General features: G+C 31.9%; 2 protein-coding genes and 1 long non-coding RNA gene across 3 annotated transcripts; 2 read left to right on the top strand and 1 right to left on the bottom strand.

The window, feature by feature from the left end:
- Positions 1–14,639: 14,639 nt before the first annotated feature.
- Positions 14,640–19,258, top strand: LOC144572957 (trans-cinnamate 4-monooxygenase-like). Its single transcript, XM_078322600.1, has 6 exons — positions 14,640–14,992; positions 15,090–15,368; positions 15,524–15,885; positions 16,534–16,655; positions 18,444–18,831; positions 18,970–19,258. Exons 1-6 carry the CDS (start codon positions 14,849–14,851, stop codon positions 19,175–19,177), a joined length of 1,503 nt encoding a protein of 500 aa, XP_078178726.1. The 5' UTR covers positions 14,640–14,848; the 3' UTR covers positions 19,178–19,258.
- LOC144572959 (uncharacterized) lies at positions 17,911–18,380 on the top strand. Its single transcript, XR_013517849.1, has 2 exons — positions 17,911–18,039; positions 18,192–18,380. It is a non-coding gene; the product is annotated as an uncharacterized LOC144572959 (long non-coding RNA).
- Positions 19,259–19,429: 171 nt separating the features above from the next.
- On the bottom strand, positions 19,430–20,817 carry LOC144572958 (uncharacterized). The gene is made up of 2 exons (XM_078322601.1): positions 20,617–20,817; positions 19,430–20,028 (listed from the first exon to the last, which is right to left on the bottom strand). Exons 1-2 carry the CDS (start codon positions 20,770–20,772, stop codon positions 19,540–19,542), a joined length of 645 nt encoding a protein of 214 aa, XP_078178727.1. The 5' UTR covers positions 20,773–20,817; the 3' UTR covers positions 19,430–19,539.
- Between the last annotated feature and the right edge of the window lie 1,545 nt (positions 20,818–22,362).

Genomic DNA, 22,362 nt, shown 5'->3' with positions numbered 1-22,362 from the left:
ATTTGACAAACCGGTGGATGGACGGTGTGGTAACCTTCCGTGCAATTTCATGTTTGTTCGAGACTGTCCATTTCGGTGATCATGAAAATTGTTAGACAGTTAAAAATATAATTGTTTCGATGACTTAGATCATTAAAGAGATGATGCTTTTTTTCTAATATTGTATTGAACATGTGAACATGGTATAGTGAATTGGGAAATTAAATTAAGGTTTTGAGGGACTTGGTGGAGAGTAGGGCTGTAAACGAGCTGGCTCGGGCCGAGCTGGGCCTTAACTCAGCTCGTTTATTTTGGCCCGAGCCTGGTCCGAGCGAGCTGGACCTAGGTCACCCGAGTCAAAACCTTTGGCTCAGCTTGTGACAAGCCAGCCCGAGCTAGCTCGCGAGCTGACGAGCTGGCTCGTTGGGCTTTATTGGGCTGTTATTATACAAATTCAAAAATAAAAAATAAGAAATCTTATTCAAAAAATTTAAGAAATTGTCCAGCAGGCACATCTTCAAGCAACTAAAGCCATATCCTTTCTTCCCAAACTGAAAATACATCAATTTTGCATAATTGCGCCTTTAAAAATGGAACTAGACTTAAAATTATACGGGACTAAACCCTAAATTCACTGTAGCTTAACGAGCCGAGCTGGCCCGGTCCGAGCTGACCCCTGGCTCAGCTCATTTATTTTGGCCCGAGCCTGAGCCGAGCTGGCTCGTTAACAGCTCGGTCCGCTACCGAGCGAGCTGTTAGCGAGCGAGCTAGAGGCGAGCCACGAGCTGCGAGCTTTTTTGACAGCCCTAGTGGAGAGCCACCATAAAAGCTTTAGTTGGCATTTATTAATTTATTTGTGTGCATTAGCGTTAGCATTTATCAACTAACCTGAGATGAGAAACTACTGTAGGGTTCAGAAAAAGAGGTCCGCTATAGGAATCTAAATATATATTATATTGTGCCATGACTTACAGTAATCAAGTCACATTAATACCTACCATGCTATGATCAAATTTAAAAGGATGGTCAGAATATGTGAATGGTCACAATATGTTAGTCACGTTATGACCACACGTAACGTGTCTAAACGTGAGTGCTCACGTTTGTCATATTTGGTCACATACAACTATATTTTTTTTTCATAATTTAGATTAGTTTATTCAAAATTCACCATTCAACCAAGATCTAACGATCCTAATTAAGGAGGGTTTGAGATTCGCAATTGGCAATAAAGATGAACGATTCAGATAATCCAGTTTGCAGAAATGAAATAACCATTTGTTTTGGCATCTTAATTAATGATTTTATGTGGGTTGAAATTTCACACAAGGCCCATGTAAAAAGCATCAACTCTATTGGCTCCATGCTGAGTTTATCAGTTCAATATTGTTTGACAAAATTAGCTGGCCAGAAACTGACTATTATCACTATCAGAGCACTAACGAACAGAGTTGAATTTTGTTCGTTGAACAAGCAATAGTCTTCTAAATTGATTATATTCTTCTTTTTCATTTGAAGAACTGAGGCATGATTGTACTGAAAAATCCTTTTGAATAATATAACGTATGAACTAGATCAGCACGAATTTTAAAGTTTTTTGTTCGACTTTCGATATAGGTCAGGAGGTTCTGACCTGAGATCAGACCGAATTTGATCTAACGCCCATTGGGCCGCAGCAGGATTCATTTTACTAGGCCTTCCCGGTCCAAAACTGAGATATTTGTAGTGGGCCCAGTGGCTGGTATTTGGGACTTGTTTTGGGCCTTTTCTTTAAGACTTGATCTTTAGGCCTAGACCAAGTAGAGGTTTTCTCACTTATTGGCCCAGTCTCTTCTGGGAATTAAGCCCATTAAAACCAAGTTCCATTTATTTATCAGCATCATGCTAAATTATTTTGTAGTCAACTAGCGAGTAAAGACAAAAGTGAGGTATGGAAACTCGAAAGCTCTACCTACCAATGTCTTCATATAATTAAACGACAAATTGCTTTCCTAGATATGTGCAAATATATAAAATATTCTCTACTTGATGGAAACGTCGGTAAGTTAGGTCGTACATATTTATTTTATTGTTTATAAACTTGTCCCATGTCACCAAAATCTGGCAGTTTTATTTATTAATATTATGTGATTGTAATACTTGTCAGGTCGGGGATGAAATATGGCATTGTTTTAAGGAAGTTCAGGGGCTTTTTTGCAAATTAACCTTTAATTTGTTATTAATCTATTGTTGCTGCCAGCTCATTCGAAATGTTGAACAAATCTTGAAACCAATCTAACTTTTAACTTCTTCTGGTTAGTTGGTTTATACTCTCTTCTTTGCTCCTAGGATGGAATTCACATCCTCTCCAATATCTGATAAGGAATCTTTTACAATTATTAGATCTGAACCGTTCTTTTTAACTTGACACGAATCTCAAAACCCAATAATACTGCTCCCTATGGTAACCCGAATTCCAAACTAGTTGAGATTTAATCTCAAACCATAAAGTGAGAGTAATCCTCTACAATACCTGAGAGAATACGAATCCCTTAGGATGAGGGTCCGGATCACCTAAAGTAATTCAATTTTTGAGTTTTGGATCGGGACCGTCCAATTCGAATCCGTCGCTCGAAATTGCTTCACGATTCAAACTCATTTTTCGAGATGTGTGCGCTCTACTTCAAATAGATTATCGCGGATACGAATCGGACGGTTCAGATTTAAAATTCAAAGATTGAGTTACTTCACTTAATTCCTAGAATGATTGGAGGCTCTGCTCAAGCTTCTCAAAAAATATATGCATTATTTGTTTATCATCTTTTCAAATTATTTTCGAATTTATCTTATTGAACGAACATCAAACTATTTATTTAACATTATTAATGTAAACTATAAATTTTTATGAGTGGAGCTATAGTGTTTTGTGATGTACACCTATCTAGCTAGTGTGTTTCAATGCAACAATCGTTGAATGTGCTTTGATTTTCATTCGGCGTGCATCTTGATACAAAGTGTATCGAGTATACTAGATAGCTGTACATTGCAAAGCATTGTAGCCTCACTCAATTTTTATGTATAGTATAACATATTATTATTTGATTTGGAAACAACAAATTATTTCACATTATACCCAAACCATGATTTAGACTTTGTTGGATTATTTTAGAATTACAAACTTATCATTATGCTGATATTTAACTTATAGTGTTTGCACCTTTCTATGATCATCTTTGTTTTGATACGGTCTTTTTTTATCATTAAATGAAGGGGAAATAATAATGTTATAGTACTTGTAATGTTTCAATTAGTATGCTTGGTTGGAAAGGCATTACTCTTAGAGCAAAAAGTTTGGAGACTAGTGTAAAATATGAACCAACAACTCCAATAATTTTTGTCATCAAGTACCACAAATTATTTGAATTATGATTAAAATTTTCGAGAGCTTGAAAGCCTTAAACATTTGGTAGTTACCCTATGAGCCCGTTCTTTCAAAAAAGAACATGTTTAATGTAATGCTATTTTTTTCGCTTAATGAATAACTTTTTGTTATCTCCATTCTTATATTCAGCACGTAGATGTTCTGATCCACCAACAACTGTAATTAAAAGATGAAATTTCAAATTTAATTTGAGCCCTCCAATTAAATAATCTGCATTTTTCTTATTCTATGCATCTTTTTTACGTTTATTTACGTGTAGAAGTTCAGATTTAGTTAGACACGTACTCGTCACATGCAAATTGTATTATCTTTTTTATTGGACCAGATTTCTTTCCATTTTTTAAATGTCATTTAAAATTAATTTTTAAATTGATTGATAATTGATTGGTCATATCTTCATCTTTCTATTTTTTTATATCATTTAAGGAATGTTATTTGTCATTTAATATGTCATTTTGTATGAGATTTTTTTTTATGAAAATATGTCAAATGATAAAAAAAAAGAGATCGAGTAACTATCCCCCAGTTAATTTTTTTCATTCATCTCCTAGTCAATAACTACCTGTGGGGACCACTAATTAACTGGACATCATTAATTACTTGGGGAACCACATAATATTTGATATATTTTACAACTGACACGCACAAATATAGATACATGTGTGCGCAAGTGTTAATATATAATTTATCAAGTATTCATACCTAAGATACCAAGTATTTCGGAAAAAAAATGGACACATCACACACTCATCTTTTACACATTTTTAGAGGTGAGTTTTTTTTTGTTCGTTCAATCTCGTCAATATTTTTGATAATCTGTGAGAAAATTTACAAATCTAAAACCATGAATGTCTTCTATGCAATTTTATCTTTCAAATGAGATCCATGATGACGTACTTTCGGGTTGTTCGTCGTGCAAGTATTCATGAATCGTCGTGAATACCTTGTCGTGTAAGTATTCATATCTTGTCGAGCAAGTATTCATCCCGCGCCACGCAAGTATTCATACCTCTTCGTGCAAGTATTCATACCTCGTAATGCAAGTGTAAATAATTCATGTCTGAAGTGTTTGTACCTAACATATTTTATTAAAAAAAAATTCATATGGCACTGGATGACGTCTGAAAGTATTAGTATCAAGTATTGCAAGTATTTATACATCATCATGCAAGTGTAAATAGTTTATATGTCAAGTGTTAATAACTAACATAATCTATGAAATTTTTATTGTTATTTTCATATGACACGGGATAATGTATGAAAGTATTAATTTCAAGAGGAGGGTTCCAATGCCTCATTTTTTTCATACCTCATATTTTATATTTTCGTTTTCAAAGTCCAAATTATCGATCCGAACCGTTCAACAAAATATTTATACTAAAATATACATGGAGATGAAATTTTATATTTTTTGGATTTTTTTTCCTATTTTTTAAGATAGGTACAAAATCACTGTTTTTGAACTGTTCAAAAAACAGTGATTTTCTACCCATCTTAAAAATAGCAAAAAAATTTCAAAAAATATAAAATTTCATCCCTAACCATATTTTAGTATGGATATCATGTTGGACGGTTCGGATCGACAATTTAGACTTTGAATACGAAGAAAATGAAGATATAAAATATGAGGTATGATGAGGCATAAAAAAATGAGGCATTGGAACCCTTCTAATTTTAAATATTGCAAGTATTAATACCTCGTCATGCAAGTGTGAATAGTTCGTGTATCAAATATTTGTATCTAACATATTATCTATCTTTTTTTCCCCTTGTAGCACTAGATGACGTTTGAAAGTATTAATCTCAAGTACTGTAAGTATTCATAACTCGTAATGTAAGTATTCATACTTATAACAAAAGTATGAATTGTTACGTTAAAAAGTATCTTAATTTAATATTTTTTACAAATTACTCTATTTGATACTTGATTGTATTAATACGTAATATGAAAAGTATTCACACGAGTGCATTTATGTACTAATATTTATGTTATAGACTATGTTACATGGATACGGGTACGAATATCGTATCAGATACGATACGGATACGACGATACAGTAATTTTCAAAATTTAGAATACAATATAGCTATTATACATATTATTTTTTATTATTTTAATTATATTATTAATTCAACACAATGATGCAAACAAAAATTTATAAAATTTGATAATTTTACTATGCTATCTGTCACATTTAAAAAAAAATTCAAATCCTTTAAAATCCTTTTAGTTCTTCTTCCTTTTCTTCTTATAAATACAATAATTATGATATTATAAAGGAACTAGACAAAATTTATGATTTTTCTATGAAATCGTCTTCTTCTTATAAATACAATAATTATGATATTATAAAGGAACTAGACAAAATTTATGATTTTTCTTTGAAATCGAAATATGAATACAATTCATCTAATATTTTATATTATTTTATGATAATTTATATTAATAAAAATTTCTGAGAATTATGGGCTGGGAATAATGTCAGTATATATATATAATGTTAGAAACAAAAGAATGAAATGATGAATCTGGCTGGCTCAGGCTGGGGTAACAAAACCAACAATTTAATGCCTCTAGAAGTGGACCTTATCTTGGTCAGAGGCAACCTGTCGGAAATTTTTTATTCGTAGAAATTGAAAAAAAGGTAGAGAGAGAAACAGAAAGAGTACATTATTTGTTATATTGATAGAAAGATCGGTACAGATTTTACCGATCTAAAAATTCAGAACACTTAGGATAGGCAGAATTCCTACCCATCCTAACTCTTCTCGGATTTTCTGTGACGCCGTCTTCAAAACAGGAATAGCAACAGATCAATTCTTGATCTTCTCAGGCACCGTCTTCACAGAAGATCCGAGAAGAGTTAGGATGGGTAGGAATTCTGCCTATCCTAAGTGTTCTGATTTTTTAGATCGGTAGAATCTGTACCGATCTTTCTATCAATATAACAAATACTGTACTCTTTCTGTTTCTCTCTCTATCTTTTTCTTAATTTCTATGAATAAAAAATTTCCCAACCTGTCTCGTTCGTACAGTTACCCATTCTTGGCCTATCTTTATCTAAATATCTCTCCGGAGGACCTTCCAAGTTAACAAATTTGTTCTTGCATATAGATTTTTATTTTTGATAGTTAATAAGTTAGTTGTAGAAAGGTAGTTAGATGGGGGATAAATGGGGGATAAAAATCTTTATTCTAAAAAAAAAACATATATATCATTTAAGGAATGTTATTTATATGTAGATGTCATTTAAGGAGTGTTATTTTTTATTTAGTCTAAAGTTTTTTTTTATGAAAATGACATTTTTTATGAATATTTTTTGTTCTCTTATAATATATTTTTGTTGCAATGTACATACACAATACTAATCAATGAAGAATTGCTAACTCCATAATTTGAAGTGAAAATGAATAAATGATATTCAAAATTAGTATGATGTCATATGAGATTTATAACAACTCAAGGCAAAAAAGAAAAAGAAGAACAAAAACAAAGTTCCTTAGCTGGATAAATAATGGTGAAATTTTTTCCTCTTTCATCTACTTTTGGTCATATATAGCAAATTAAAGCCTGTTGTTGTTAAATAAAAGTTTCATATCACAACTTATATATATGATATCTCTTTAAGTACTTGAATAATGATAAATAAGACTCTTCCAAAAAAAAAAAAATCGTACTATCTTCAGATTTATTTCGCATTTTCCGATTATTTTCCATTTATCTGAGTTTGCATTTTGCCATGCTTAGATCCATATTGACAAATGAATTATTCGGGTTCTGTTCGGTGATTTAGGAATAATTCAGGTATAATTCGGGAATGATTCGGAATTATCCAGACCAGAGATATCAATCCTGCAAGAGAGCAAAAAAAAAAAACAAAACAAATGTTATGGCAAAAATTCGCGAATAATTTGTACAATTCACAAATTATTCGGGTTTAATTCGGTCAAGTTCAGTCAAGTGAATAATTCGGCGTTCGGTTCGGTATCACTAAAAAAACGAATTATTCGAATTTGAATCTTATGACTATGCTTAGATCCTCACTTTTTTTCTTTTCGGGACCTGGAGAAATCTTCTGGGAAAAGAAAATGGAGAATGCAATCAGCCCCTTTCATTTATGTAAACCACATATCACATGGTAAGTAAGCGGTAAGCAGTGACCTAAGTGTTGGAAAGGGCGGCAGGTTGAGTTCAACATGTGAACCTACTGCTTATTAATTAATTTTTATTATTGCATCATGGTCAATTGGTAAAATCCCATGTAAAAAATTTACCAACTAATGGATGCAATTAAAAAATGATAAAATGCAATAATGAAAAAAAGTGTTATGCCACATCAAATGTAATGTTATTTGTTTGATCCTATGATTTGTACAATCTAATGGTTCACATTTTTGTTAGATTATATAAAAGTAATGTAAATCATGTTTCAAATGATTGCTTCACTATTGTGTGGTGTCTAATTTATTAATACATGGATTGAATTATATTATCTTGTGATTCTTTATCAGAATTTTCTTATATATTTTGGTATTGTATTCAATCTGATTGTCTATATCTTAATTTAAAATTTTAGTTTTTCTCCAACTTTTTAGAAGAGTCATTAAAATCTATAACGTTTTGTTGAAAAGTAGTGATTTTTATATAGAGATCATATTTGACGGTTCAGATCAATTGTTCAAGCTTTGAAATATAAATATAAATTCATAGTACAAGTTGATCTGTAATATGTATATTATTATAACCTCACTCTAGGGATGCAAACGGATCGGATAGATGTAAAATCATATTTGTATCTGTTTTTCAATTGATTAAAATCCAAAACAATATTTGCATCCGTATCCGGATATCTGTATCTAATTTTTGAATACGGACGGATATTATCCGAAGTAAAATAGTCGCTTTACTTCGCAACTCATCGTAGCCCATCTCTCTCTCTCTATATATATATATGTCTCTATCTAAATCAGTAAGCAATGGTTTACCTACTAATAGAAATCCTTAATTTGTTGTACTTCCAATTCTTTATTAATTATAATGTCGTTTTAATTCTTGAGTTGTTGGAGATCATAGGCTTTACTTTTATTACTTATTGAAGAAGAAACTTGGTAAAGAAATCCATTGAAATGTCAATCACGCTGACAAAATTTATCTTATCTGAAAGTTTATAAAATAGAAAGGGTCCAATTTTTAGGTGAAATCCTTAATTTGAATCATTCATAGTCCATTTTAAATTGATTCAAATTTAATATATACTATATTAAAAGTTAAAGGAGTTATAGTTTAATTAATTTAATGATGGAAAGATATATCTCATTTGAATAGTTCTTGATGTAGTGCTGAACCACAAATATTTATTGTGAAAGGATATAATAGTTTAGTAGCAAAGAGTCTCTGAATCAGCTTCAACGATAACATATAATATAAATTAATTGTTTTCGACTTAAAACTTAAATTATTTAAATAAAAATTATTATTAAACGGTTCAATTTAATAGTAGTAATATTGATTAAATATCTATAATTTTTTTAATTAATTTTTTTTTTGAGACATCAAATATATGCAGCATTAATCAATTCATTAATCTAAGATGCATGTGTACTGTTACTATCCGCAAGTAAATAAAAATAAATTAATGGTTCCAACAAGAAATAAACGTAAATAAATAAATAAATCATATCTTCGTTTTCTTCAAAATGTATAATACCTTGAAATTAGAAATAAATATCCCTGCGGTACTGCATAAGATAGAATAGTCCCAACCTAATGAAAAATAATATTGATGCTTATTTAAAATATGAAAACCACTTTAAATTTTGTACAAATTTAAATTAAACCATCCGAAATTAATCTAATAATAGAGTAACCTAATCCGAAATATGAGACTAGTTAGTAACTCATAAGGTCAAAACTTGGAATTCAGATCCAGTGAAGTAACTTAATTTTTGGGTTTTAAATCAGGACTGTCCGATTTGATTCTGCAATAATCTATCTGAAGTGGAACGTACACATCACGAGAGATTCGAATCGGACGGTCTCTATCCAAAACCCAAAGATTAGGTTACTTTAGGGGATTCGGACTCCAAAAATTGAATTCAAATCTGCCTCTCTTCTTAAGAAAATGAGCATCCTCCTATTCTTCCATCTGAACCGTTCAAAATTGATTACATGATTTAAATCACTTTTTTTTTTTTTATCAATATAATATATTAAAACAAATCAAATACAATTAAAGCCGTGTAATCAATTTTAAACGGTTCGGATAGAAGAATAGAAGGGTGCTACTTTTGTGGAGCAGATTTGAATCCCAAAAATTGGGGCTATTGAAAGTCAACTGTTCCTCAGGTCATTTGGACTTGGAGAGGGGAGTAGTTGTACTTGTACCATTTCTGATTCTACTTTTTATTTATAATAAAAAGCTGTCCGATTTTCCCTTTTGACTTGATAATTTATACTCAATATTAAAACTGAGTGCTCTTCGCCTCTTCGGCTCTTCCTGCTTCCACAGATTGACATGTTACCCCACGTACGTAACCAATATAAAATTATTAAATAGTATAGAAAATTCCAAGCTGTCCTGTTCAAAAATAAATAAATAAATATAATGTCAGATCTGAAGACTGGAGGAGCGGTGGTTCTTAACATGTGTATAATAATAAAAGAGGCAGATATGCTTGAATAAGAATAGTTGTCACCAGGAGTCGATTCATAATTTTCGTCAGATGGGACAAAAAAAAAATATATAAAATCAGATTTAAATAGTTAATTAAATTTAAACTCATTAACTAATTAAGTACTCGATATAAAACAATAATTTGACTTATATTTTTCAATGCTCCGACTTGTAATTTCTGATGATTTAACTTATAATTATAATTTTCAATCATAATTCAATAAATTTATTTTGATTTTAATATTAAATTTAACCTGAATTATAAATCAAAGATAGCACGATTCATAATCTTAAGTTTGTGAAAGATTTGCCAATATGCCCCTAAAAAATTGTACCTGTGCACATTGAGATTTTGCCTATTTGATTAAGTTTCTTAAAGAAAACTTTAATCAGTTGGTTTGCATATTGTGCAGACAAGAAAATTTAAAATCTTGTATAAATTCATTAGTCTCCTTAATTTTAAATTCAATGCGCAGAATTATATTTCTCACCTTACATGTGTGCACTTAATTTAGGTCCAATATCAGAACGCACCATGCATCCACCAACCACCAATAATTGTTTGTAAATGGTTTTTGTTTGTCAAAGGAGCCAATGAAATGCCCCACAAAATATTTTTTTAAAAAAATGCTTAATTATAGCCTTAAATATGCAAAGTTTAGTTGCATACACCAAGTTCTGATTTTGACTCTCAACTTGGCTCAATTCATGCTCAGTGTGCATTGGAAAAGTTTATGGTGAAATTTTCTTATATATCCTACAACTTTTGGAATTATATTTTACTGATCTTAGAAGGGCGTCTGATCCTAGAAAATATAATTATGTGAAAATAATTTCTTCTTTGTTCAAGTTGCAAGAAAGATAATACTAATAAAATAGTAGCTACACTTTCATACACTTGCATTGGAGAAAGGAAATTAATCACACTGATTCTGTCATATCAAGTTAAGTCATGGAAAGTGATTCACTGATTTTATTAACATTATTTTTTAATTATATTTATTTTGTAATAGTTTTATATTTTTGGAAATATTTTGTTCTTATTTTTTTTTAATTAACTTAAAACTTGAAAACAATAATTAAACGCAATCAGTCATGTCATGTGTGGTCACGGCGTGGCCACACGTGATGTGATTATTTGTGTGATATGACTATCATTTATCATTTTAGTCACGGTACGTAACAATAAACTTTGGTCATGTGCACATGCACAATATTATTTGTTCTTTCTCTTTTGATTTCTTTAATAATAATAATAATAATAATAATAATAAATTACACCAATCTAAAAAATAGTCAAATACAATATATGACAGTAACAGTTTATTTTATTTTAATAAAAACAAAGAAAAAGTAATATTTTCATTATTATAAACGAAATAGTTTTGAATATTAAAAGTGGCTTGTGCACGTTTAACCTTTTATAAACGAAATAGTTATGACGATTTAACCTCTTACAGAAAAAGTAATAATTTCATAATTATAAACAAAATAACTATCATACAGATTTTTTTCAACTTTTTTTTATGATCTTATACAAATAAACTTCAAATAATATATTTAAATAGTTAAATACATAAATATTTGATGCCATTCAAATTCCTTTCACACCAAGCAACCGAGATCTAGAGATATTAAAAAAAAACAATAATAATCGATAACCATATAACAGAATCTTTACAGAATATTTAAAGGATATTTGGCCGCTTTATTTTTTTTTCTCATGTAATAAAATTGTAATCTAGTTATTAATCGAAACATAAATAAATATCTCACAATATCTAAATAAAATGTATTCATTGTTCATTTGTTTTATTAATGGCATGGAGATTTAAATAAGATTAAAATATGAGGAGGGTTCAAATGACTCCATTTTTTAAAACTTTAATAATTTAAAATTTAAAACTTAAAAGTCAAAATAAAACCGTTGGATATGATCTACATCGTTTTATTTATGCACGTGTAAAAAATTATGATATTTCAATTTTAGTTTGATTGTCATCAAGAGCTTATAAAAAACACAATAATGTAGATGATTTCTAGACGTTGATTTTTGAACTTATTGATTCACATAAAAACAAAATTGAAATGTGATATTTTTTATGAGCACATAGAGAAAATAACATAGATCACATCTAACGGTTTTATTTTGACTTTTAAGTTTTAAATTTTGAGTTATTAAAGTTTAAAAAAATAGAGGCATGATGAAGGCACAAAAATGGAGACATTTGAACCCTCCTTTTAAAATATATTGAATCAAAACTTTACGCTAACCTACATAAAACACCTCTTTCTCATTTGTATTACACAATAATACAATTATAACGCGGATTTTGGTACCAATTTTAGGTATCAGGTCGATTGTGCTATGGATTCTGATTTCAATGAAATCGATGGTATATACCACTATTTTTAAAAAAAAAAAAATTTATAACGCGAATTAAAGTAACATTAGTACCGTATGAAAATTCATACAGGAAAATAAAAATATCGATTGTCTCAAATCAGAGGAGAGAACATGAGACAAAAAAAAGGGCTTTGAATTGTTCAAATTTTTTTTTTTTGGTTACTTGAATTGTTCAATTGATTGAAGATTTAGAATTGACCATTTCCAAGCTATATAAATCTACTTCGTGTACATATTTTTTTTTCAAAATAATGATAAGATTTAAGAAATTTAATATTAAACTCAAAAAAATATTCAAATTGAATTTTGAACCAATAACCTTTCACGCAAAATATATTATCTTAATTACTAAACTAAAAAATATTTTTTCACACATAAATATTGTAACGTCAAGGAACTCAAATTATAGGATAAATAATGATCTCTTGCCGCAATTGGAGAAAAAAAAAATATATCCATACACATAAAGTTAATGAATTTCAATTATCCGATCTGTTTTAAAATTCGCACGTACTAGATCTGTACTAATATTAAAGGGCTCCTTAGTTATAAACAGGAGCCGAATTGGTGTCATTTTAAATCAACGGTTGAGATTCATTAACCCAAAAGATAATATAAATTAAGTCAAAAGATAATATAAGTATACCTACCAATACCATTATATCTTTATACGTACGATCTATATTCTCTTGAATACGTCATCAGTCATCACGCTCCAAAATTTCAAACTAGATCGACGCATTAAAATAACCTTTACAAGAAGGTGGATAATTTTAAGATTTTGAAAGAAAGATAAAGATGCTATGCACACCTAATCAGCTGCCTATAGAATGAAAAGTTAGAAAAAAAAAAAAGACTCTGAGACACAGGAAGGGGCAAAGGAAAAAAAAAAAAAAAAAAAAAAAAAAAAAAACAAAAGAAATTGTCCCGAATTATAGCTTTCATTTTCTGAGCAAAAAGTTCTATCCCTGATGAAATATCTGTGATAAAGTCAGAAATAATAATTGTAAATGTACTTAAAATTTCTGTTTTGAAGTGGTGAATGTACTTGCTGAATGCACTACGCAGAAAATAAATTTTTCTGAGGCAACACTAGTTAGCTTGTAGTATGTGGCGGGTCAATTATTAGAGAATGCACAAAATTTAGCGTTTCTCAACAGCATAATCTTGAAAAAACATTAAAATTAAATTATTTTGTTGTAAAATATAAAAAAAAAATATGAACATCAGGATCATTTTAAATGGTGATAAATCTAGTATTTTTATGGATGACGCATATTTAGTTTATTTCGATGACATAAAAAATATAAAAAAAAATGTCAGGACTAACAAGAAACGTTTAACAGTTATCAATATTGTCATTCATTTCGTAACATTAGCATATCCTACAATAGTAATTTTTTTTTTTTCTAAACTTTAAATCTCTAAATATACATGAAAAAATATTGGTATGTAAATTTGCAAAAACACACAACCATGCTAAAAATAAAAAGAAGCAGAACTATACAGATAGTTGATGGCAACTGATTATTCCAACAAGAAGATCATCAACAAAAATATGGAATAGAAAGAAATAGGCTAATCGTCACACCACCTAACGGTTCTGTAATCGCCACAGAAAATCGCTACCAACTCTTTAATTGTTCAACTTTGTTTTTCTTTGAACAAAGTCACAAACGCAACCCAGCCGTACAAGATCAAGTCAAACCCAACCGCCCTTGAATTCGAAACCTCTGAGATATCTCAAATTTTGCGTGACCGACGTGTCCGGTGCCTATCGGGGACAGCGCAAAAACCAAGTATTATTTTTGCTTTCAAATTCGTGCAAAATGTATTTAACTGTTGTGATTTTAAGAAAAGTCACGCAAAATATGAGATATCTCAGAGGATGCGAATTCAAACACCCGACTCACGTGAATCAATTCTGAAACGGTCCAAACGGTGTCTTAAATTTTGTTTACATCTGGACCGTCGATTAAAATTCTGATCGGACGATTTTAAGTTTAAACTCAAAATTTGAGTTACCTATGAATTGAATTGGTAAAATTATCAAACTCTAAATTAAACTATACGAGTTATTTTAAGAAAGATAAAATTATTTGATTTCATTCTCCCACTTCAGAACGGAATCTCCATTGATAACTAAGTCACATGAGTAAAAGTCCTCTTACTGAAATTTGCAAAATTACTCCATAAATTTTACAGATTAGTTAAGAGGTTTTTAACAATTATTTAATTGTCGCCTTACTCAAAGTCTCGTCTCCTTCCGCCCCTGCCTTAATCAAATCTACCATCTTTTTCCCTCTATAAAACCCTTTAAAATTCAGAGCAACACACCTACCTCACCACTTCTCCTAGTTCCTACCAATGGATCTCGCTTTACTTGAGAAGGCCCTTTTGGGCCTCTTTGCTGCCATTGTTCTCGCTATTGTCGTCTCTAAACTCACTGGCAAGCGGTTCAAGCTGCCACCTGGCCCCTATCCTATGCCAATCGTTGGCAATTGGCTACAGGTGTGTATTCTCACAATCCAAATTAACCTCGACTTATACATTGAAAATGTTGATATACACTTGTGTGCATTCTAATTTGATTTGTAATGATTTGCAGGTGGGAGATGATCTGAACCACAAGAATCTGATGACCATGGCAAAGAAGTTTGGCGAGATTTTCCTGCTTCGGATGGGCGTCCGCAACCTCGTTGTGGTGTCCTCGCCTGATCTGGCTCGCGAGGTGCTCCATTCACAGGGAGTTGAGTTCGGGTCACGTACCCGTAATGTGGTGCTCGATATCTTTACTGGCAAAGGACAGGATATGGTGTTCACTGTGTATGGTGATCACTGGCGCAAGATGCGCCGGATCATGACTGTCCCCTTCTTCACCAACAAGGTAATTATACATCTTGCTGCTATGAAAGGTGATTTGAAATTTATTTACAAAAAAAAAAAAAAAATGGGGAAAAGGTGAATTGAATGTTGTTGATTGCCGAAGGAAATTAACGAGAAAAAATAACATTAAATTTGCAATTGGTTGTACTTTTATAGGTGGTCCAGCAGAACCGTGAAGGATGGGAGGAAGAAGCAAGACTTGTGATTGAGGATGTTAAAAAGGATCCCCGGTCATCGGTCGAAGGAATATTGATCAGAAAAAGATTACAGCTCATGATGTACAATGACATGTTCCGGATCATGTTTAACAGGAGATTTGAGAGCGTTGAGGACCCGTTGTTTAAGAAATTGACGGTGCTAAATGCTGAGAGAAGCCGGCTTTCACAGAGCTTTGATTTTAACTATGGAGATTTCATTCCCGTTCTCCGTCCATTTATGAGTGGCTATTTGAAGCAATGCTACAAGCTTAAAGATGTTCGGCTTAAGGTTTTTGAGGAACATTTTGTCAAGGATAGGAAGTAAGTGATTAATTGTATTTAGTTAAATTGTTTTTATTCATCAATCCACTAGTCATGTAGTCATACCTTCTTTTCAAAGATGGACAATTTTAGTGGTCTCAAAATGGTACTACCTAAACTGCTCCACATTAGCCATAGAGGTAGTTGGTCATACAGCCACATAAATAACCAAGCATGCACAGGTATCAGGAAAACTAAGGGCTTTTTCAAAGATCATGACCATCACTTCATTTAAGCTTATCCCATGCACCCAGTTCCCGGCTCTTCATGCTTTAAACATAGTGGACCAAGTTTTCTACAAATAAATAAATAACTAATTAAAGAATGATAAAGTGGACCAAGATCCATGAGGTGCGCTCTTGAAGAGGACAATGCTAAATGAGAGTGAATATTCTTAAAATGTACAATTGGAGATAGAGAATAAAATTATTTTTATGTAGCAATTAGGTATTTCAATCTGGAACCGGTCTCATGTTACTGTACCAAACAAAATTGAGAAAGAAACAAGCATGGTAACACCAAAAGAAACCATATATGGATGTAAGTTTTATCGGGAAAAATTAATAATATATTCACCATGGAAGCATTTAATATTACTAATTTGATATTTTACTCCATATGTACTAAATTGTTGTAAAATCTGAGCAGAATCGATATGGATCAGAAGAAAGAAATAAAGTGTGCCATGGATCACATCCTTGAGGCTGAGCAAAAGGGGGAAATCAACCATGACAATGTACTTTACATTGTGGAAAACATTAATGTTGCTGGTAATTTTCTAATCTTCCTAAATTTCTTTAGATAATCTTTTGATGTAATAAATTGCAACAATAATCATTTTCTAATCAGTGGGAGACATTAACTCCCAACCATTTTCAATATAAATAATAATACAACAATAACTTATTTCCAAAACTAAAGTTGTTTTCTCTACTTAAAAAAATAAAATAAATAAAGTTGCTTTCTTAGAAGAGGTCACATGTATGACCCTAGAAACAAGGCAAACATAGCTCTTACTCTGCAAATATGAAATGCATAGACAAAAAACTATATTCCAAAAAAGTTTGGTACATGTTCCATCCCATTTTCCATATGAAAAACTAGCTGACAGTTATCACTGGTTCTTCACATCAACGAATGAAATCAGATGTAATTAGCATTCTTATTAATTAGATGGGCATGTGGGAACTGTATGTGATGTTTTTGGGTTTTATGAGGGCTTTTAGGAAAATACAAGGCAGGGGGAAAGAGAAAGTCTAAACTAATAATGTGGTCCCCGAGCACCACAGTATGGTAACATGGCAATCCAAGTTGGAAACCATTAATTATATATTTTATTAATTTATTTGGTCTCACACCCTTAGATTGCAGCCTCAAGTTGCCATTGGTTGTATTATGGAACAAGTCACCTCTTCAGATATAATACTTCCAAGTACATGTGCAACTTGTAAAATTATCCCCTTCATATTTAAAATCATATATTGCACTTATATTGATCTGTTGGGTCCCTAGAACTTAATAGCTACTGGTCGAATTAAGAAAAAGAAACTTTGAATTAATATTTCTTACTGAAACTATCGTTAGATAACATCAACATCAACTCCAGCTGTCTAATATAGAAACTAATGCATCTTTGTTCTCAACAAATCATGAAAATTGCATCTGAAGAGAGACAAGTATGTATAAAATTAAATGTTGGTAAGTTAGCTGATAAATACTACAACAGAAAGGTAGAGGGTATTGGGGTTGGTGGTCACTTGCTCCACTAGGGTACTTAACTTTTCATATTTGAGGTTTGTCTTAATTATTTACTAAATTTTTAACAATTATATATAGAGAAGTTGCGTAACCCATCTTTTGCCAACAAGCTAAAAACAATCAATTTTTTTTACTCTTTATACAAAAAGGTTTGGTAAGTTTGGTAGGTTTGGCACTTATTTTGGAATATGACATCTCTTCATATTTTACCATCTGAATGGAATCACTTAAAAGTAGCATCCAACAACCCACTTTTTATTTATTTGATAATTTAAAATTTACAGCTGACAAGAACTGACTATGAAACTGACAAATTTTAAACCATTTCTGGGTCGTAAATAATGTAGTGATTCCGTTCTACATAATACAGCAAAGATAAGTCCGCAAACCAAAAAGGTAGTTCCTGTCCATTATCGGTGAACCTCCTGATTTTAAATTTTGCATGTTTTTCTATATCTTCCTTTCACTTCTCCTTTTCACTTTATCGGGTGAAAAGTGACCCAAAACAGGGGTATTTTAGCAGTACTATTCTGGTATGCCAGTTAAAGGCTTGCTAACAATATTAAACATTGAATTTAGTTTGACAAAAATTATATTGAATAAAGGTTATCTTCAGATGAATAATGTACATGTGGTAGATATGGCTTCCAAGTAATTATGGACTTTGGGCATCTTCTTTCATGAGAAAATAGAAATTATCTGGATTAATCAATGATCAAATGAAATGGCTACTTTTTTTTAAAAAAAGAAAAGAAAAAAACTATGTAAAGTTTCCTTCTAATTTTCTCTTGGATATACAGCAATCGAGACAACACTCTGGTCGATTGAATGGGGCATAGCCGAGCTAGTCAACCACCCAGAAATCCAAAAGAAGATTCTAAAGGAGATGGAAGCTGTGCTAGGCCCCGGCGTGCAAGTTACTGAGCCAGACCTACCAAGGCTTCCCTACCTCCAAGCCGTTGTCAAGGAGACGCTGCGTCTACGCATGGCCATTCCTCTCCTTGTGCCCCACATGAACCTTTCTGATGAGAAGCTCAGGGGCTTTGATATTCCTGCAGAGAGCAAAATCCTCGTCAATGCCTGGTTCCTCGCCAATGACCCGGAGAAATGGAAGAACCCTGATGAGTTCCGCCCTGAACGTTTCCTTGAGGAGGAGGCAAAGGTGGAGGCTAACGGCAATGATTTCAGGTACACTTTGTATAAATGTTAACTTCAAAGATGTAGTCTTGATGCAATAGTACTCTCTCTTTGTATAAAGATAGACTCGAGCTGCATTCTCTGGAATAATTTAAAATATTCTAACAAAATGCCTTTTCAATGTTGCAGATTTATCCCATTTGGTGTTGGCCGGCGCAGCTGCCCTGGGATTATTTTGGCATTGCCTATCATAGGCATCACACTCGGGAGGTTGGTGCAAGCTTTTGAATTGCAACCGCCGCCCGGGCAGAAAAAGATCGATACCACTGAGAAGCCTGGTCAATTTAGCAACCAAATTCGCACGCATGCTACTGTCGTTTGCATGCCCAGAAATTAGCAGGAGATATCTACTTCCATCTAAGCTCCAAATTCTTGCTTTTGAGTTCCCTTTATGCTATTAATACATTTCTTCTTCCTACTTATCATTTATGTATGATTTCACGAGATGAGTTGTCAGTTTGTGTAAATTTGGTTGTACTTGTTAGTTGAGTTATTTAAAAAAGATAATCTGAAACTTTCTTTAATTTATTCTTAGTTTTTAGTTTGATGATGATGATGAAAATAAAAATAATATTTGTGCTTGATGATATATGAAGAATGCACTACACTTTATTCATTATTTCATACTAAATTAGTCACAGTAAAAGCATAATCTGCTGTAAAAAACATTCATCACGTCTTGCCATTGTTTGCACATCTTTATTTCTTCCGGGCCACACTTTGATCAAAATCAACAGAATAGAAGAAGCCAATCAGCAGAGCTGATGACAAAGCAAGGGGTACAGGACCAAACAGCCAAATCAAAACTGGTCCAGTTGAGTATAGAACACGATTCCCCACCGATGCACAAAACCATCCTCTCTTGAGCAATCTTTCGGTCGTGCAATTGAACGTCTCACCAGACACATTGATCATAAAATTTGCCTCTATTATAGAACCTATTGCTATAGAACTGAAGAAGAAACTGGTAAGCAAGAGGAAGGAGGCCATTGCAAATTTTACGAGGATGATCTGGTCGCCTTGGGAGCCGAAGATTCGATGCTCTGAAAGATAATTTGAGCGGTACGCATTGTTGGTCAGAGCAGCCAGTCCAGTGGTTATTAGGATGGAGACTGTTGCCGATAGGATAGAACCCATAAGAGGATTGCGCAAACTCTGTACTCCGAGCATGTCTTTCTTCTTGTTCTCCTGTGTAGTTACAAAACAGAATTTACCATTGTCATGTCTGATGAAGCAACAAATTCATTGTTTTTCATATTTCTAACCTACTAGTTGTCAATATGACAAAAACACAAGTTCTGGAAGTGATGCATTTTTTTACTCTGTAGTAGTTGGAACTCCTCATGATGCTAGGATGCCATTATTCCTTATATATGAATTAGTTTTTCTGCTTTTACACAATTGGTTTAAATTTACATCATAAAACTAAGGAATAGGACTTGGTATTTGCTCATTGGTATAGTTGGTTCAGTAGAAAGGTAGTCATATATAGTACCAGTATGCACAATTTAAAGCAGCAACTGGCAGTTTGTGACAGTAATTTAAGATCCTGCAGAATGAAGTTCTTAAACTTTTAATTGATAAATAAAAGTAGGTATTGGAGCTCAAATCTAATTTTACATATCCATAGATTATTTCATTAATGTAAGGACAATAATTGATGTAATTTAACATAGATATGTATGTAAGAGGATATGCATGTACTCTCAACTAATTTTGAAGCTAACTCTTCTTCAGTTTGAAATCATGCAATATAATTTAAGTCACATATCTGACCTTAAGAACGCTTTCAATCCAGATTTCCTTTACGCCGCGATTTGTTGCTATGTACCTTTTCTTGATGCATTTCCATCGGAAAACATGGTACAAGGCCGTGAGACAAACTGTTGCGGGAACAAGTACTAGGTCTAGAGAATACCTGCTTAATTCCATATTTATTTCAACAAAATGCAATGAACAATGAATAATTGAACCAGAGAATACTATTTATATAGTCTACAAGTTAATGGGATCATATGCATGAGCTAGTGGAAGTTAGGTACAGCAATTCTTTTCTGTATGCAATTACAGAAAAGATTGTGGATCTGTAATCCGCTGAAAGTGAATCACGTCGGCTAAATTGTTTTGACTCCTCTCCATTTGGTACAAACCGCAGACCTCCTTTTTACATATATAACCATTTTAAATTATTTATTACTTATTAACAAAAGAGCAACCAAATTAGCTTTAATATTCATAACATTTTGTCTCGAATTTTTATATGATAGTCAGATACTGGCAGTGGTGGAGCCTATGGCAATTGTCTACCTCTAAAATTTTAAAATCGAGTATGAAGTAGTATAAATATGTTGGTCTGCTTACTCCTGAAAATTAGATTGCCTACTCCTGTCTTTTGACAATTTAATACTGCAATCAAATCGAATGAATTAAATTGCAAATTACGACTGATAATTGACTAAAATTGTTGAGTGTTAATGTTTTTCTTAATTTCTGTTTAAATCTGATTTAGAATTTGGTGAGATTGATTAAAATGATTCAAGTATATAAGTTAGTTTTGCCCACTAACCTAGTAACTCGGTAACCGAAACTTGTTGCCAATCCTGACTCAAATTCTGACTACGCCACTGGATATTAGATCTTTTCTACTGGTCCACAGCCCACAGGATGCTGTAATGCAAACTCATCTTGATCAAAACATTATTTAATTGCTGTAGTGGTTTCATCATCGTTGCGCAGCTGCAGGCTTCTTTCTTTGCAACCCCAAGAAGCACTAATGACAGCAAGGTGCATTCGCTGAGATTAAAACAAGTTGAATGTTTGTCACCTAATTAATAAAAATATAGCAAAGATATATAGTTGTACTCTTTAGTTTCACCATCAGAGATTAATTAAAAAATATTTCATACTACTTATTTAAAATAATGATTTCATATTACAATTAATTATTCTTATCGTTATATAATACCAACCACGTGAAACTAATTAAAACCAAGAATAAAGAAGAGAGCAAAGAGACATTCCAGAGACAGTAAATACAATTTCTTTAATCTGATTTTTATTTTATTTTATAAGAGTCTTAACATAAACAACATAATATAAATATATATATTTCATTGGATTCAAATAGCAATTTGGATCAAACATAACAAAATTACTTACATTTTTTTTTCTAAGAGCGTATTTACTAGTGTTGTAAAAAAGTTCGTTTAGGCCGATTAATCGGACTAATCATTGGCGGTGACCAATCCGTCATGGATATTTTCGACTAGCCGACTGATTATTTTCGATTAATCGTTTGGCGGTACCCTGTCCGTCTGACGACCGCATACATTTACAACACTGCTTATTACTAGGTCAGAAGGAGGTGCTTATCCCCTCCCATGATTTTTAAATAATTTAATTATTTAAAATAAAATTTACTTGATTTTTTTTAATATAAATTCACCCCCTCATAAAATATTAAATTTATGCATGTAGTTTAGTGTTAGAATTTTATTTTGTTAATAGTGGAGACTTGAATTT

This window comes from Carex rostrata, chromosome 21 (genome assembly GCF_964058835.1).
Source record: "Carex rostrata chromosome 21, lpCarRost1.2, whole genome shotgun sequence".
NCBI lineage: Eukaryota > Viridiplantae > Streptophyta > Magnoliopsida > Poales > Cyperaceae > Carex > Carex rostrata.
The sequence above is the reverse complement of the archived record's forward strand: the minus strand, read 5'-3'. Positions and strand labels throughout refer to the sequence as shown.

Bases quoted from the DNA above. Each gene is read 5' to 3' on its own strand.
- LOC144572957 (XM_078322600.1), top strand. From the start codon at position 14,849: ATGGATCTCGCTTTACTTGAGAAGGCCCTTTTGGGCCTCTTTGCTGCC. The intron at 14,993-15,089 runs GTGTGTATTCTC...AATGATTTGCAG, and splicing joins TCGTTGGCAATTGGCTACAG to GTGGGAGATGATCTGAACCA. The intron at 18,832-18,969 runs GTACACTTTGTA...TCAATGTTGCAG, and splicing joins GCTAACGGCAATGATTTCAG to ATTTATCCCATTTGGTGTTG.
- LOC144572958 (XM_078322601.1), bottom strand. From the start codon at position 20,772: ATGGAATTAAGCAGGTATTCTCTAGACCTAGTACTTGTTCCCGCAACA. The intron at 20,029-20,616 runs GTCAGATATGTG...GTAACTACACAG, and splicing joins GGATTGAAAGCGTTCTTAAG to GAGAACAAGAAGAAAGACAT.